This window comes from Equus asinus, chromosome 3 (assembly GCF_041296235.1).
Source record: "Equus asinus isolate D_3611 breed Donkey chromosome 3, EquAss-T2T_v2, whole genome shotgun sequence".
NCBI classification, from domain to species: domain Eukaryota; kingdom Metazoa; phylum Chordata; class Mammalia; order Perissodactyla; family Equidae; genus Equus; species Equus asinus.
In genome coordinates, this window is record NC_091792.1 from 57,350,502 (window position 1) to 57,364,413 (window position 13,912).

General features: G+C 40.6%; 1 protein-coding gene across 1 annotated transcript in view; it reads left to right on the forward strand.

The window, feature by feature from the left end:
- The window catches only part of GALNTL6 (polypeptide N-acetylgalactosaminyltransferase like 6), a 1,096,422-nt gene that overhangs the window by 361,197 nt on the left and 721,313 nt on the right, over positions 1-13,912 (forward strand). The window contains exon 3 of the mRNA XM_014842142.3: positions 10,448-10,556. Within this exon, the coding sequence (XP_014697628.3) occupies positions 10,448-10,556 (109 nt within the window). The remainder of the gene's footprint in view (positions 1-10,447; positions 10,557-13,912) is intronic.

Sequence of the window (13,912 nt, forward strand, 5' to 3'; positions counted from 1 at the left end):
TAGAAAGCGTGCTCACAAATAAATGGCTGACCTAATGATGGGTCTGAAATATATGCCTGATGAAGGCACAATAGTCTTCACATTTATTTTACAAGGTCATAGATAATGGATCTGTATTACTTTAATCACACAGAGGACACAAGATATAACCCAGGGGAGAAGCAAATGGATCCGGCCACTGGAAATTGCTCATGTGAGAGGCAAGGTCAGAATACTGATGTGTCATTTACTGGATGGTTAAGCTTTCAGAACCAAGGTAGTTCTATACAAATGGACTGGGATTGGCTTAGATTTATTGATCTATCTTTCTGGCAGGTGAAAAAGATGCAAACATGTCTAATCTTTATATTGGTCATCAGCCCTCAATGAGAAAATGATTCTTCAGTAGGTTCTGGCACATCCTTTGTGAATGAGTCTGACATATTTTCTTCATGTGATAATTGTGTCACTTTCCTATTCATTTGGATTAGTGGTTCTCAAACTTCAGTAAGCCTCAGAATCACCCAGATTTATGCATATCTCTTTCCTTTCGAAGTTTCTGATTTGAAAGGTGTGAGTTGGGACTAGGGAATTGTTTCTCAAGCAAGTTCCCAGGTGGTGCTGATGCTGCTGGTCTGAGAGTTGCACCGATCTAGATAAGAAGAAGTGTTAGTAAAGCAAATCCTCAGACGGCCTTTGTTAAAGCACAGTTTCAGATGGTCTGCTTTAACCTGACTCCTCCACCATCATAAAATATTCTCATGATGCCGTAAATAACGTGTGTACCTTACTAGAGCACTAATAACTGCCAAGAATGTCGAAGAAATTTTGAGATTTATTTTTTATACAAAGTAATGTTTTCAAATAATTTTTAAAATATAATTATAATATAAGGCTTACACTGGTAACCAGCAATCACCTGACCCAATTTATCCTATCTGAAATTTCTGATCCCCAGGGGCAATCATGTCAATTCTTGACGATAATTTCTGTTATGTGCTTCCATATTTGTAGGTAGCATGCGCATATTACTGTTCTCTGATTTTTTTCCCATTTTGGTTTTATCTATTGTTTTCCTGTTATATAAAATGCATATTTAACAATCTTATTCCACTCTTTTGCTCAACCTCAAGTATAGTTATAGCACTAATTTTTGTTAAACCACTGTTCAGGTAAGAGTATTTGTATCTGAATGAAATAGGGTGCTTTCTTGTACATTTTTTTTCTCTAGCTTTATTAATTACTTCACTTTTCATTTGCTTAGATTCATATATATGCATAAATAATTCATTCCAATCTCTTTGGAAGAACTGTAACTCTTCTTTCAATATGTTTTTAGAAATAGGCAAAGATTGTTTGTTTTTCTATTTGCTTTTCTTTCACAGACATCCCTTCTGGAGCTGCTTTCCATGCTTCTTCTCCATTCGGGACTGGATGATCTCTAGGCTTGCTGCCATTTCGCTTCTTCCCTTCAATGTTTTACCTTTATGCCTCTGACGCTGTTGTTTCTTCTTCTTCTCTTTTCTTTTCTCTTTCTTAGTACAGTTCCTTTGATCTTCATTTTCCAAACTATCTCTTAGTTATTCTATGTCTGCTATCCCACTTCCACTTTTCAAGGGCTCTTTCTTATTCTCTACTTTTCTTTTTAAATTTCCATTCTATGGAGAAACTTTTTCTTAAAGCTGTTTGAGGAAATTAAATTTAGACTTTTGGGGGAAGTTTCTTCTGAGCCTTACATTGCCTCTGTTTTCTTCAAGTTTATCATAAATTTTGTTTATTTAATCCTTTGAATTTTATGTTAAAATGGTCTCACTTGTCTGGTAATCCTTGGCTACCAGTTCATACTTACGAGTGAAGTAGTGAAAATACTGTGTGTACAGGAGGACTTCCCCATGCAGTTACTGAGTGTGTACCTGGGAGCCAGTACACATCTCTTTCTTTTGATTCCAATTCTCTGTATAGGAATTCATCTATCTTTTATCTGAAGAGGTGTAAGGTGAGTTGGCAACTTTCTGGGAACATAGTGTGGGATTAGCTTTGCTTAACAATACTTGGTTTACAGACTTACACGGAACCCCGATTTTCACTACAGCATGGTGTCCTTGTTTTCAACTATTTCTAGTAGCCTGAAAATATACTTCTCTCATTCAAACTCCAGTCCTCTATGGGTGAGGGGCACAGTGGATGAGCCTCAGACGTCACCTGGTTGTTGAAATTGAGGAGAGAACCTAGGAGAGTCTTACTGCCCCACATAAAAAATGTCAGTCTTTTTGTTATCACCTTTAATCTCACCCTCAGAAATGCCTCATGCCTCCAATTTTAAGTTTTCAAAGTTCAATGGCATAAGAAAATATGCTTCTCTTCGAGTAATTTGCAGCCACTTACAAAAAATTTATGTCAATTCAACTCTTTGCTTTCTTGCTTCACCTGATGCTTTCCTGTCATTTTCATAGGATTTGGAGAAATCAAAAATTAGCTCTTGTATTCAATCTGCTATGTACTACTAGTTGCTAAGAATTTTCTACATCAAATATATCAAAATAAGGGAAATGGAATGTGCCTGGTAATGTTGGAGAAGGTCATCAGGAGGATACAACCTCTGGTTGACCCACGAGCTGGGCTCTGGCAATCAGCTCTGTTTCACCTCACCCCTTCCCATGTCCTTGGAATGTACGTTCCACCCACCAGCCCCACACAAGGAGCTGTTTCAAGGGTGCAGCTTTGAGAGAGCAGTGTGTTGTTGAGACCATCTTGGCAGAATATATGACTGAATCCAGTTGAGACCTCTATATAAACTTTAGGATTTGGCAGGTGGGTGCAGCGATCTAGTCATCTTGCAGCCACCCAAGGCAACCTTACATGTAAGTTCCCTTGCTTATTAAAGCTGCCACCTACCGATCTGGAGTGGTCTACCTCTTTCTTGGGTCTCTCCTTGCCCTCCCTGTATGGGACCAGCTTGCAAATCAATAATTGGAAAGCCAGGCAGGAGACCAAAGAAATGGGTCTTTGGAAAGAGGCATCCTCAGGGGAAATACCGAGTTGACCATCCACTTCTATGTGGGGAGGGGTGACCAGTACGTTAGATACTTGTGGACCCCTGCATGAGTACAGGACACCCCCAAGATGCTGAGTGGTCTAATGCACTTGTTGGAGGAGCTGCGCACTGCAGCAGAGAAGGGAAACTAACAGCTGCTGCAGTGACCTGGCCTCTACTGTGGGCAGTTCGGCTGGCCACTTATACCCAACTACAGGCTGAAGCTCAAATTAGAAAGTTGGAAGAAGGGTTGAGGTTAAAGAAGGACATGCAGTTGTCCACTACTCTGCCAGCTTCGGGGCAGACAGACAAGGTGGGAGAGCAGGATAACAGATTGGAGATCTTAGCATGCCATTTTGCAAAGCTAGAAGCATACAAGCTGCCATGGATTAAAGTCTGAGTACCTGTGACAAAGCCTGATTGGGAGCCTAAGAGGTGGAATCCCTGGGAAAGTGAGGAGAGCAAAGGGGGAGGATGTTGTGGTGATTGACTGTGAAACAGACAAAACACCTCGTGTCATCAGACCCCTAATACAAAGGAACCTCAAAGCACAGCAACAACAGTCAGTCAGTAGGGCAGCCCCTAATCCATGAAATGTTCATGATGAGAGAATATACTCCTGCTGAGCCTATTGATGTAGCTGCCAAGTTCCAGCAAAAGGCAAAGGCAAGTGTCCAGGCAGAGTTGGTGCAGCTATGGGATATAGAAGGTGATGGTATTTCTCTGATGGGGCAGGAGGCAGAGAAAATGAGCAACATCACCACACTCTCTGCCCTCCAGCAGCACCTGCATGGCACTGGGTGGGGGCAAGGGGGCTGTTCAAGGGACTCACTCTCTTATAAATTGTATTATTCTAGCCTGCAGGGAGGCTTGGCCTAAGGAGGGGGACCTCTCTGGGCACGTGGGACCCAAGAAATCCATAGAGGATGTACAACAAATTCTTAGGGAGTTGGGAATGAGACAGGCCATCTACGCCTCCGTCTTTGAAGGCCATGATCAGGCCATTCACTGCAGAAATGAAGGTCAAGATACTTCATTCTGTTCCCAGCACCTGGTATGGGATGCTAATATCCATGCTGAGCCCAGTCATGGGACAAGATATTTATGATGTTGGGCAATCCATTGCTGACCTGGGGGAAACTGACAAATGCCAGCAATAGGTACGGGCTGTAGGAAAGACCCAAGAGAGACAGAAAGGGAGCTCAAAAAGCCAAAGGACTATCCCAATTGACTGCAGAGGGGCTGGTGAAAGCAAGTGTGGTTTTACCTCATGGCTGCTGAGACCCCACCTGAAGAGATAAACTAGCAGTCCGATGCTGTGTTGGTCAGCCTGTGGAAAGCCTGAACAGTAGTTCAGACCTGCCCCATCCTCCTCTACCATCCCAGATGCTCTGCCTGCTCCAGCAGAGGCCTCAGTGATACAGTCCTATTTGTGGCATGTGCCTCCCATGCCCCACGTATAAGAGGTAGGCCATGAGTGCCTGCAGGTGAGGAGCACTGGAAGCAATCAGAGGCCTCAGGTTGAACTCACTATTCATTGGTTCCCCCAGAAATAAACAAATGGTGACAGCTCTGGTTGATACTAGAGCTGAACGTACTCTAATACATGGTAACCCTCAAAAGTTTTCTGGCCCTCTCAATGCCATTGATGGTTACAGAGGGCACATGTTTATGATCAGGAAGGTCCCTTTGACACTGAAAATTGGATGTTCTCCCCCATGAGAATACGAGGTTTTTATCTCTCCAGAACCAGAGAACATATTGAGCATTGATATCCCACAAGGTCAAATGCTGCAAACTTCTGTGGGTGTTAATCAGATCAGCGCTGAGGGGAAACACTGACTGGGGACCAGTCAGTCCACCACTCCCTCAAAGAGTAGTTACTGTCAAACACTATAAACTGCCTGGGGGGCATAAGGAAATAGGAGAAAGTATTCAAGAACTGCACTGAGTGGGTGTTGTACACCCTGCCCATAGTGCTTTCAACAGCCCAGTATGGCCAATAAAAAAGCCAGATGGCTCATGGCAGATGACCATGGACTACTGAGAATCGAACAAGGTAGTGGCCCCCATCTGTGCAGTTGTGCCCAACATTGCCACTATCTTAGATACGTTGGCCATGGTCCTAAGAATGTACCATGCTACACTGGACTTAGAAAATGCTTTTTTCAGTATAAAACTGGCTGCTGGGTCTTAAGATCAATTTGCCTTTATGTGGGAGAAGCAATGACGGACATTTTGAGTGCTTCCCCAAGGCTACCTGCACAACCCTACAGTATGTCATGGTATGGTAGCCTAAGATCTGTCTCTGTTCTCCTTCCTCACATCAGTAAAACGGGCCCATTATATTGATGATATAATGTTAATATGTGAAGACTTGCCTCTGCTGCAAGACACTCTGCAGACTTTGCCAGAATTTATGTGTGTGAGAGAGAGAATGGGCATTGGCTCCACAGAAAATTCCAGGCCCAGGCACCACCATAAAGTTTTTAGGAGTCATTTGTTTGGGTAAGACGTGCTCAGTGATTGATAAGGTGCAAAGCCTATCTAACCCATAAGAACGTGAAAGACGTACAAGACTTTGTAGGGATTTGGGGGTTTTGGAAGACTTTGATTCCCCACTTGGCACAGTGCCTCCATCACTTCTGCCACTTGCTAAAGATAGGGCACATGCGGGAGTGAGGGTGAGAGCAATAAGATGAACTTTGAGAAGGCAAAACACTAGTGAAGCAGATTAAAGCTCTGGGCATCTCCCAAGCAGGGCTATCATTTGAGTTAGATATATCTGTGACTCTGGAAAGTATGGATTAGGCACTGTGGCAGAAACAACAGAAAGAGAGAGCAACCCTGGGATTTTGGTCTCAGCTCCGGAAGAAGCTTTGGGGGTTTCTGGTATACTCCTCAAAGAGCAATAGCTCCTAGCAGTGTACACAGCATTCCTCCAGGTGGAGAGTCTCAGGAAAGAACAGCATATCACAGTAAGAACTTCCCTTCCTATCAAGGGATAGTTTGAGAATATATTCCATTGACCTACATCTGCCATAGCTCAAACTCCCAGTTTGGCTAATAGCATGCCTATTTGCAACAGAGGAGCTGCCTATCTGCCAGCCCACATCTCTAGAAATGTGAGTGCTGCTAGGCCAGGTAGAGTATGTAGATCCCCCAAATGCCCCACCACTATTCCCATGGTGGCCCCTACAGCCCACAGAGAAGGAGTGGGGGAAATTCTTGCTGATGCCTAGTATACAGATGGATCTATTTGGGGCAACCTATTCACATGGACTGCAGTCACTATTCAGCCCAAGACTGACATCATCTGGATAGAAACAGGAACAAACTGCAGTAGCCAGTGGGCTGAACTCAGAGCAGCAGTTTGGCTGGTGATCACTCATGAACCCTGACTGTCAAACCTTTGTACTGACAGTTGGGCTGTTCTAAAGAGATCAACCCTATGGCTTTGACAATGGGAAGCTGAGGGGTGGATGATCGTGAATAAGCTCTTGTGGGGTCAGGATATGTGGAAAGATGTTTGGTTCACCTTCAAGAGCCTGAGGCAGTCCTGACTGTCTTCCATGTCCAGGGTCATAAGGCACCAACAATTCCTGGCAATCAGGAAGATGATGCCCTAGCTAAGGTACAAGCCCTAGCAAATGACGCTTCAGTAGACACAGCAGATTGGGTACATAGAAAGAGTGGCCACCATAGTGCTTGAGTGCTATGGAGTATTCACAAGGATACTGGATTGCCCTTCAAATACAGTGACTTGGTTAACACAGTAACAGCATGCCATGTGTGTTCTAAACAATGCCCAAGGCCACTTCCAAAGGAGTCTGGGGCCATCCACTGGAGTTCCCAACCAGCAAGGAATTGGAAAATTGTTTATATTGGTCCCCTCCTTCTGACTGAGGGTTGTAAGTATGCCCTGGTTTGTGAGGACATTGTGTGTGGCCTATCCCAGGTTTTCCCCGTCACCATTCAAACCAGGCTGCCACCATTAGAGGATTAGAGAAGCTGAGTACGAAGTACCAATAGACTCATTGAATAGACAGTGATTGAGAGTCAGATTTCAAAAGTCAGGATGTGCAAGTCTGGGCAAAAGAACATGACATTAAATGAAGGTTCTACCTCCTTATAATCCACAAACAGCAAGGTTTGTTGAAAGAAAAAATAATATATTAAAGCAGCAGATTAAATTAAATTACTAGCAGATAAAAACCTTGGCCAGCTGGACCAAAGTACTGTCCAGACTTTGATACATTTGAATGATCAACCAATACAGCCTGTTATTCCATATGCCAGACTGGGGCCCCCTGCTGAGATAACCAATACTGTAAAGGAATGGAAGTGGAAGGAAGCAGCCATTGTCCCCTAGCTCTCACCATGCATCAATGTGCTATGCTGCTGAGAATACCAAGTCCCAACATGCCTGGGAAAGGTATTATATACTGGAATTTGCAATGGGATGTCCCATAGAGATAAGTGAGTTACTTTGCACCCTTGGGTGAGGGGGAACTACTCAGTCTCCACCAAAATCTTGTTGATCTTCTACAAGCCAGACCTGTTGAAACACACCATACCTGGAATGGAACACCACCATTGAAAGCGGGGATAAGGTAGGAGTCTTGCTCTGACATATTCCACCCTCAGTTCATGTCCTCATGCCTGACAGTACTGCCTCCTCTGGCCAACATGTATGGTATATGCAACCAGGTCAAGTTCCTAAAGCTGCCAAACTCCCTCTCTTCAAGACCAGGTGGGCACGTTCTGTTTTCCACTGGTACGATCATTTGGCCTCCATATTTTTTCCCTCCATTGGCCTGGAGGATGTTTTAGCACACATGGAAGCCCTTACTAAATTCACCCAGCAAGCCTTAAATGATAGCCAGTCAAGCCTATCTTTACTTAACACTGAAATGTCTCTAATGAGAAAAACTGTCCTCCAAAATATAATGCACTTGGACATTATTACTGCTTCACAAGGAGGCACCTGTGCCATTATTCAAATAGAATGTTGTATGTTCATACCTGATGAGTCTGCTAATGTATCATCTCTATTAAGTCACCTGAGGACACAAGTAAATGCCCTGAATAATCCAACCCCAGCCTAGAGGACTTTGTAAATCAGTGGTTTGGATGGAAGGACTCAATGGAAAAAATTGTTACGTATTTTGGGAATCATTTTCTTAATCTGTGTTTTTCTCTTGCATATGCCTGTATTGTGGCTGAGGCCTCTGCCCCCAGTGCAGCCAGATAGCCACCAAAGGAGCCACTTTCATGCTACGAAAATCCCTTGCTGACCACTCAGGGCATGTTGTGGAAGAGGGAGGCATGTAAGATTGTAAGAGCTGTCAGGAAGGGTGGCGTGTTGGAGGAGGTCATTGAGAGGATGTGACCTCCAGTTGACCCGTGAGCTGGGCCGCACAATCAGAGGCTCCTCACCCCCTCCTGTGTCCTTGGAAAGTAGTTCTGCCCACTATTCCCCCTTAGGAACTGTTTCAAGGACACAACCTTGAGACAGTGTATTGTTGAGACCCTTTGGATGGTATACATGACTGAACCTTGTTAGGCCACTATATAGACTCTTAAGATTCTGGCGGGTGGGTGTGGAGATCCACTCCTCTTTCGGCCACCCAGGACAGCCCTCATATGTAAGTTCCCTTGCATATTAAACCTGCTACCTTCCAATCTGGAACACTCTGCCTCTTTCTTCAGTCTCTCCTTGCCCTCTTGCCTCCGTGTGGGGGCCCAGTTTGCAAATTGACAGGGAACCAGAGAGAACTTTGCATATTTGGAGTTTATACAAGGATATCTACATATTTCATGTAAAAATTTATTCTGAAATTATCAATTTTGATGTGAAAGTGATGTTTATAAATTGGTATTATGTAAATCAGTGTAAGAGATTTTTATTACTGTTCAGTCAATGAGTGTCTGAGACAAAGCATGGGTGTTGTAGTTTAAAGCTATCTGATTATTTAAAACTATATCCTTTTCTGTTAATTTTCCCATAACTTTCTTCTTGTCATCTTCATTTTAAAATTAATCCTTATTATCCTTATATTTTGTATAAATTCAACATCATCTTTGTGTGTTTATTTTTTTGTTGTTTCTTTTTTTTCCTGAACTCACCACTATTATAAACAAACTCCTTTAAACATATATATAATAGAAACTGATTTGGAAAATTTTTCCTCTGATTTTAACTACCTTGTTGGGTTTGTTTTTTTTTTAAATATTAAGATCCATTTTCATCCTTTCAAACCAAGTGGATCTTTTACAAGCTATAAAAATGGACTGAAGGTAGACAATTTTTCATAAGCACAATAATTGTGTTCTTTGTAAGACATTTTATTTGCCTTGGAAAGGATCGTAGAATAAAATTTCATCACTGAAGTTATTCATAGTTTGTTATACCAAAAATGAAACTTTAAAAAATTTTCTTCTCTTCATTCTCTAGATGTATTATTTCCAAAAATGAACCAAATGTAAGGAAAATAGTACTCAAATATAAAAACATTTATTTTACATTATCTCGACTAGGATCATGAAAATAAATTTTATTAAAAACAATTTTTGTTTCTTATGACCAAAAATAAACACGATAAAAAAAGAAGTAGCTTCAGTAATGTACACAGAAATAATTTTCAAGTTGACATTAGAACATATTGGGCTTTACCAAAGCATAAAACATATGTTGTGACTACAGTTGGTGAGTGGGTGATAACTTCAACTCTAAGTGTAACCATGTACTATACTTTAACAGAAATCTAGATGGCAGACAGTATCGAACAGTTGTTAAGGCCACAATTTTGGTCCTAACAGAACTAGTCCAAGTCCAGACTTTGCCACAATGGTTTAATTCAAGTTATTTTAGTTCTCTGGGCCATAGTTTAATTGGCAGAAAAATGGAGATTTACAACCAAAGACGATCATAAAGATTGAATGATCTTCTATGCATGGAGTGTTTAACATGGCACCTGGCACATAGTGAGCATTCAACGAATGGTTACTAATATTATCAGGCCACTCAAATATACTTGATCAAAATGCATAAAACTGTCCAAATCATAAATAAAATTATTTCCATTTAATGCATTCGTAGTATCACTAGTATTTATACTTTGGGCAAGAGAAAACAGCTAGGCACGTATGCTAGGATGAGGTGATATAGTGAATTGTTAATGTCTCTGGATAAATAAAATAGGAAATGGTAGGAGTTGTGGGTGACACATACTATTATTTTAAAAGCTGAAAAAAGGTTTTAAAATGTGTGTTAATCTGGTCATTAGCAATAGCTTTCTTTTTGGTATACTCAGAAGAATCATTTATTCAACAAATATTCCTTGACTGCCTGTTATGTGCCCGGCTGTGTTTACCTACCATGCCAAAGGAAATACCTCCTTTTTATGCTCTGAATACTTTCCTTTTCCACAGACATTCCCACTGGGCCTGGGCGATGGGCAATTCTATGCATGGACAGATGGTTTGAGAAGAAAGGACTGGCATGACTATGAAAGCATTCAGAAAGAGGCTATGCGCTCAGGTATGAAGTTCAGTGTAAGCCAAAGTGCTATTTTACTTACAGCAGTGTCTGCTTTGTCACTTAAAGGATCTCTAATTAGCATTTGTTCTGCACACAGTAAGGTATGTTTCATGGGGATTTTGGAGGTCAATGCTGGACAAAACTAAAACAAATTTCAGAGAGAAAACAAATAATAAACAGCCTTTAAAATATCAGCTGAAGAAGAGGTCATTAAAGTTTTAGAAATCTATCATGCTTTATATTTCCAAACTGCTTTTCAATAATTTCCGGGAGTATCTTGGGATTTATCAATGAGACTTGACTTGGCGTCTTGAGCCAGATTCACTCATTAGGGCTGGGGTAGATTTCACTGGCAATGCAAAGTATGGCAGGAGTACCACAACTCTTGACATTGGCAGAGGTACAGAAAGTTGGTGGATCACAGAAGCCAGGGAACTGAGGTTGGTTGCTGCTACCTGGACAAACAGACAGACAGTTAAATGGAATCAAGTAGGTCTGTATATATGTAGAAGAATTCTAATCTTGGGCTAGAGATAGAGAAAATATCTTACTTCTTGTAAAAAGTGATGGGAAAAAACAAGTCCCTCAAGAAGAACTGATAAATTAGGTTGCTGAAAACAAATATTCAGAAGTATATATAAGTAGAAATTAAGTGAAAGTGAATAACGTATGATAGGAAGTCCACGTTCCATTATTTGACCAAAGGAGCTCTGTTTTTTTCATAGTGAGGATGTCACAGAAATAGAGAAGCTATTGTTTGGTAAAGACTTCTGAGAAGCACCAAGACACTGCATTCCAGGTCAAATCAGCAGCAAAACTATAACTAGCCACAGTGTGAGGCCCTTCTGGTCAACCTTCCTCATAACTCATCCCCTCAGGGAAACGGAAGTGAGAGTGTTTAAATAGTTGTGAAATTTTTCAGAGCTGTGAAATGTTCTTAGCTCTGGGTCAAGGGTGGTTGATCTAAGTATAGTCTTTCATTTTCTTCTTTTATTCCTTTTCTCCAAATAAACCTCTCCCCCTCCCACCAACTGCATTAAAGCTGCTGGTCCCAAGGATGTTCTCTGTTCCTCAGAGAATCAATCTCCTCCAGGTTCCAATGTCTTTGCACCTTGGCCATTGACCCCATGAACAGTCATGAGAGTGAGTTCCTTACCAGCATCCTCACATTTCCAGCCCTCTTATCTTTTTCCTATTTGCTTCATCAGTCCTACATTAATCAAACCAGCTTCTCCTCTTTCTAACCACAGGATGCTGATGTTTTTTGGAGATGGTCACGTAACCTAACTAACTCAAGCTGCCACAGGTTAATACTAATAAAATAAGCTAAAGTTTATTGAATAGACGTTTCACACCAAATGCTTTACATATGTATTTCATTTAAACCTTATAATGACTCTAATAGACAGGTATTATTATCTCTTGTTAAAAAAAAAAAGAAAGAAGGGAGTCCATGAGAATTTATTAAATTTTATCCAAAGTCAAACAGCTAATAATTTGCGGAGCTAGATTTAAAAGTCAGGTCTTATCATGCTCCATTATACTCCACTTTCAGACATCAAATAATAATATTTGGGCAATATAAAGTAATAATAAGGGCAGCTATGGGAGAGAGGCACCCCTGGGTTCATATCCTAACTTTTCTATACATGAGCTGTGTAAGTGGTATATCAATTTATCTTTCTGATATTCTACTTTGTGGAATTGCTGTAAGGATTAAAGATAATACAACTTAAGTAACTGGACAATTATTTGGACATATTATAAACTCAACTAATGATCACTGTAATTATTAATCCATCTAAGTTACTTTCACTTGATTAGATGTGCCTACCTTTGTTGGGCCAATGAGTTTTGGATACAAAATCCAGGACTTGGCATTTGTTTCTGCTTCATACTGCCCTTTCTGCCTCCTGGATGAACACGCATTTTATGTCCTCATTCTCACTTGGGCCAAAAGAAAATTTTCCTACAAAGAAAATTGGTGGTATAACAAGTTTTCTAAAATGCAAATTTTCTGTGGAATTAAAAATCTTTTAAATCTAGTACATGATTAACTGAAACATATATGACAGATATACTGTACTATATGTACGCTGCAGATCAATGGGGAAAAGATAAATTTTCTAATAAATGGTGCTGGGGATTGATTATCTCAATGGATAAAAATTGAATAAATGTTGGACCCCTAACTCACATATGAAAATGACCAGTTACATTTAAGGCCTAAATGTAAAAGGTACAGTTCTCAAGCTTTAAACAGACAATGTGAAAGATCAGTATATCCTATCCTTAAAAAATGAATCCTGAATTTGACTACATCAAAATCAAGAACTTGTTTCATTAGACAATACATAAGGAGATTTTTTTTCCGTAAGTAACCTACAAAATATGGGATAAACTACAGTTCATCATTTTTTTAAATATTGTAAATATATATAAAATGAGTATATACACACAAACACACATGTGGGTACAAGGTCCAAATAAAATAAACATCTCTGCTTTCAATATCTAAGCCAAAAAAAGGATCATTTTTGCTGCTCTATCCCCTCCAAGTATTGAAATTTGTGCTTACTTTTACTTTTCACTGTTGTTTTTAATCCCTAAATAAACATTGTTGCATTTGCCTATGTTTTAACTTTATCTAAAAATTGAATCATACTGTGTGCCTTTCTTCTTTCATTCAAAATTATTTTTGAGACTCATCCATCTCGATGTGTGAAATTGTAGTTGATTCATTTTTACCATTGTTTAATTTTCTACGAAATTCTCCTCTTTGTAGACAATTGGAGAGTTCTCAGGTTTTGGTTGTATATGATACTGCTGTAAGTATTTTTGTGCATAGTTCTGGGATAGAGACAATATTTTCTTTTTTTTTTTTTTTTTTGAGGAAGATTAGCCCTCAGCTAACTACTGCCAGTCCTCCTCTTTTTGCTGAGGAAGCCTGGCTCTGAGCTAACATCCGTGCCCATCTTCCTCTAGTTTATACGTGGGACGCCTACCACAGCATGGCTGCCAAGCAGTGCCATGTCCACACCCGGGATCCGAACCAGCGAACCCCGGGCCGCCAAGAAGCGGAACGTGCGAACTTAACCGCTGCGCCACCGGGCCGGCACTGACAATATTTTCTTAGGGCACATATTTAATAGATTTTGTATGTCTAAGGGATGCACATTTCAGTTATATCATGAAGGGCATGACAAACAATTTTCCAAAGTTGATATACCAATTTCACTCCAATCAATAACAGATGGAATTCCCATTGTTCAGCATCCTTGTCAGCACTTGATATTGTCTGACTTTTTTCCCCCAATTCGATGGTAAGAAATAATCTCTCACTGTCTCTTAAATTC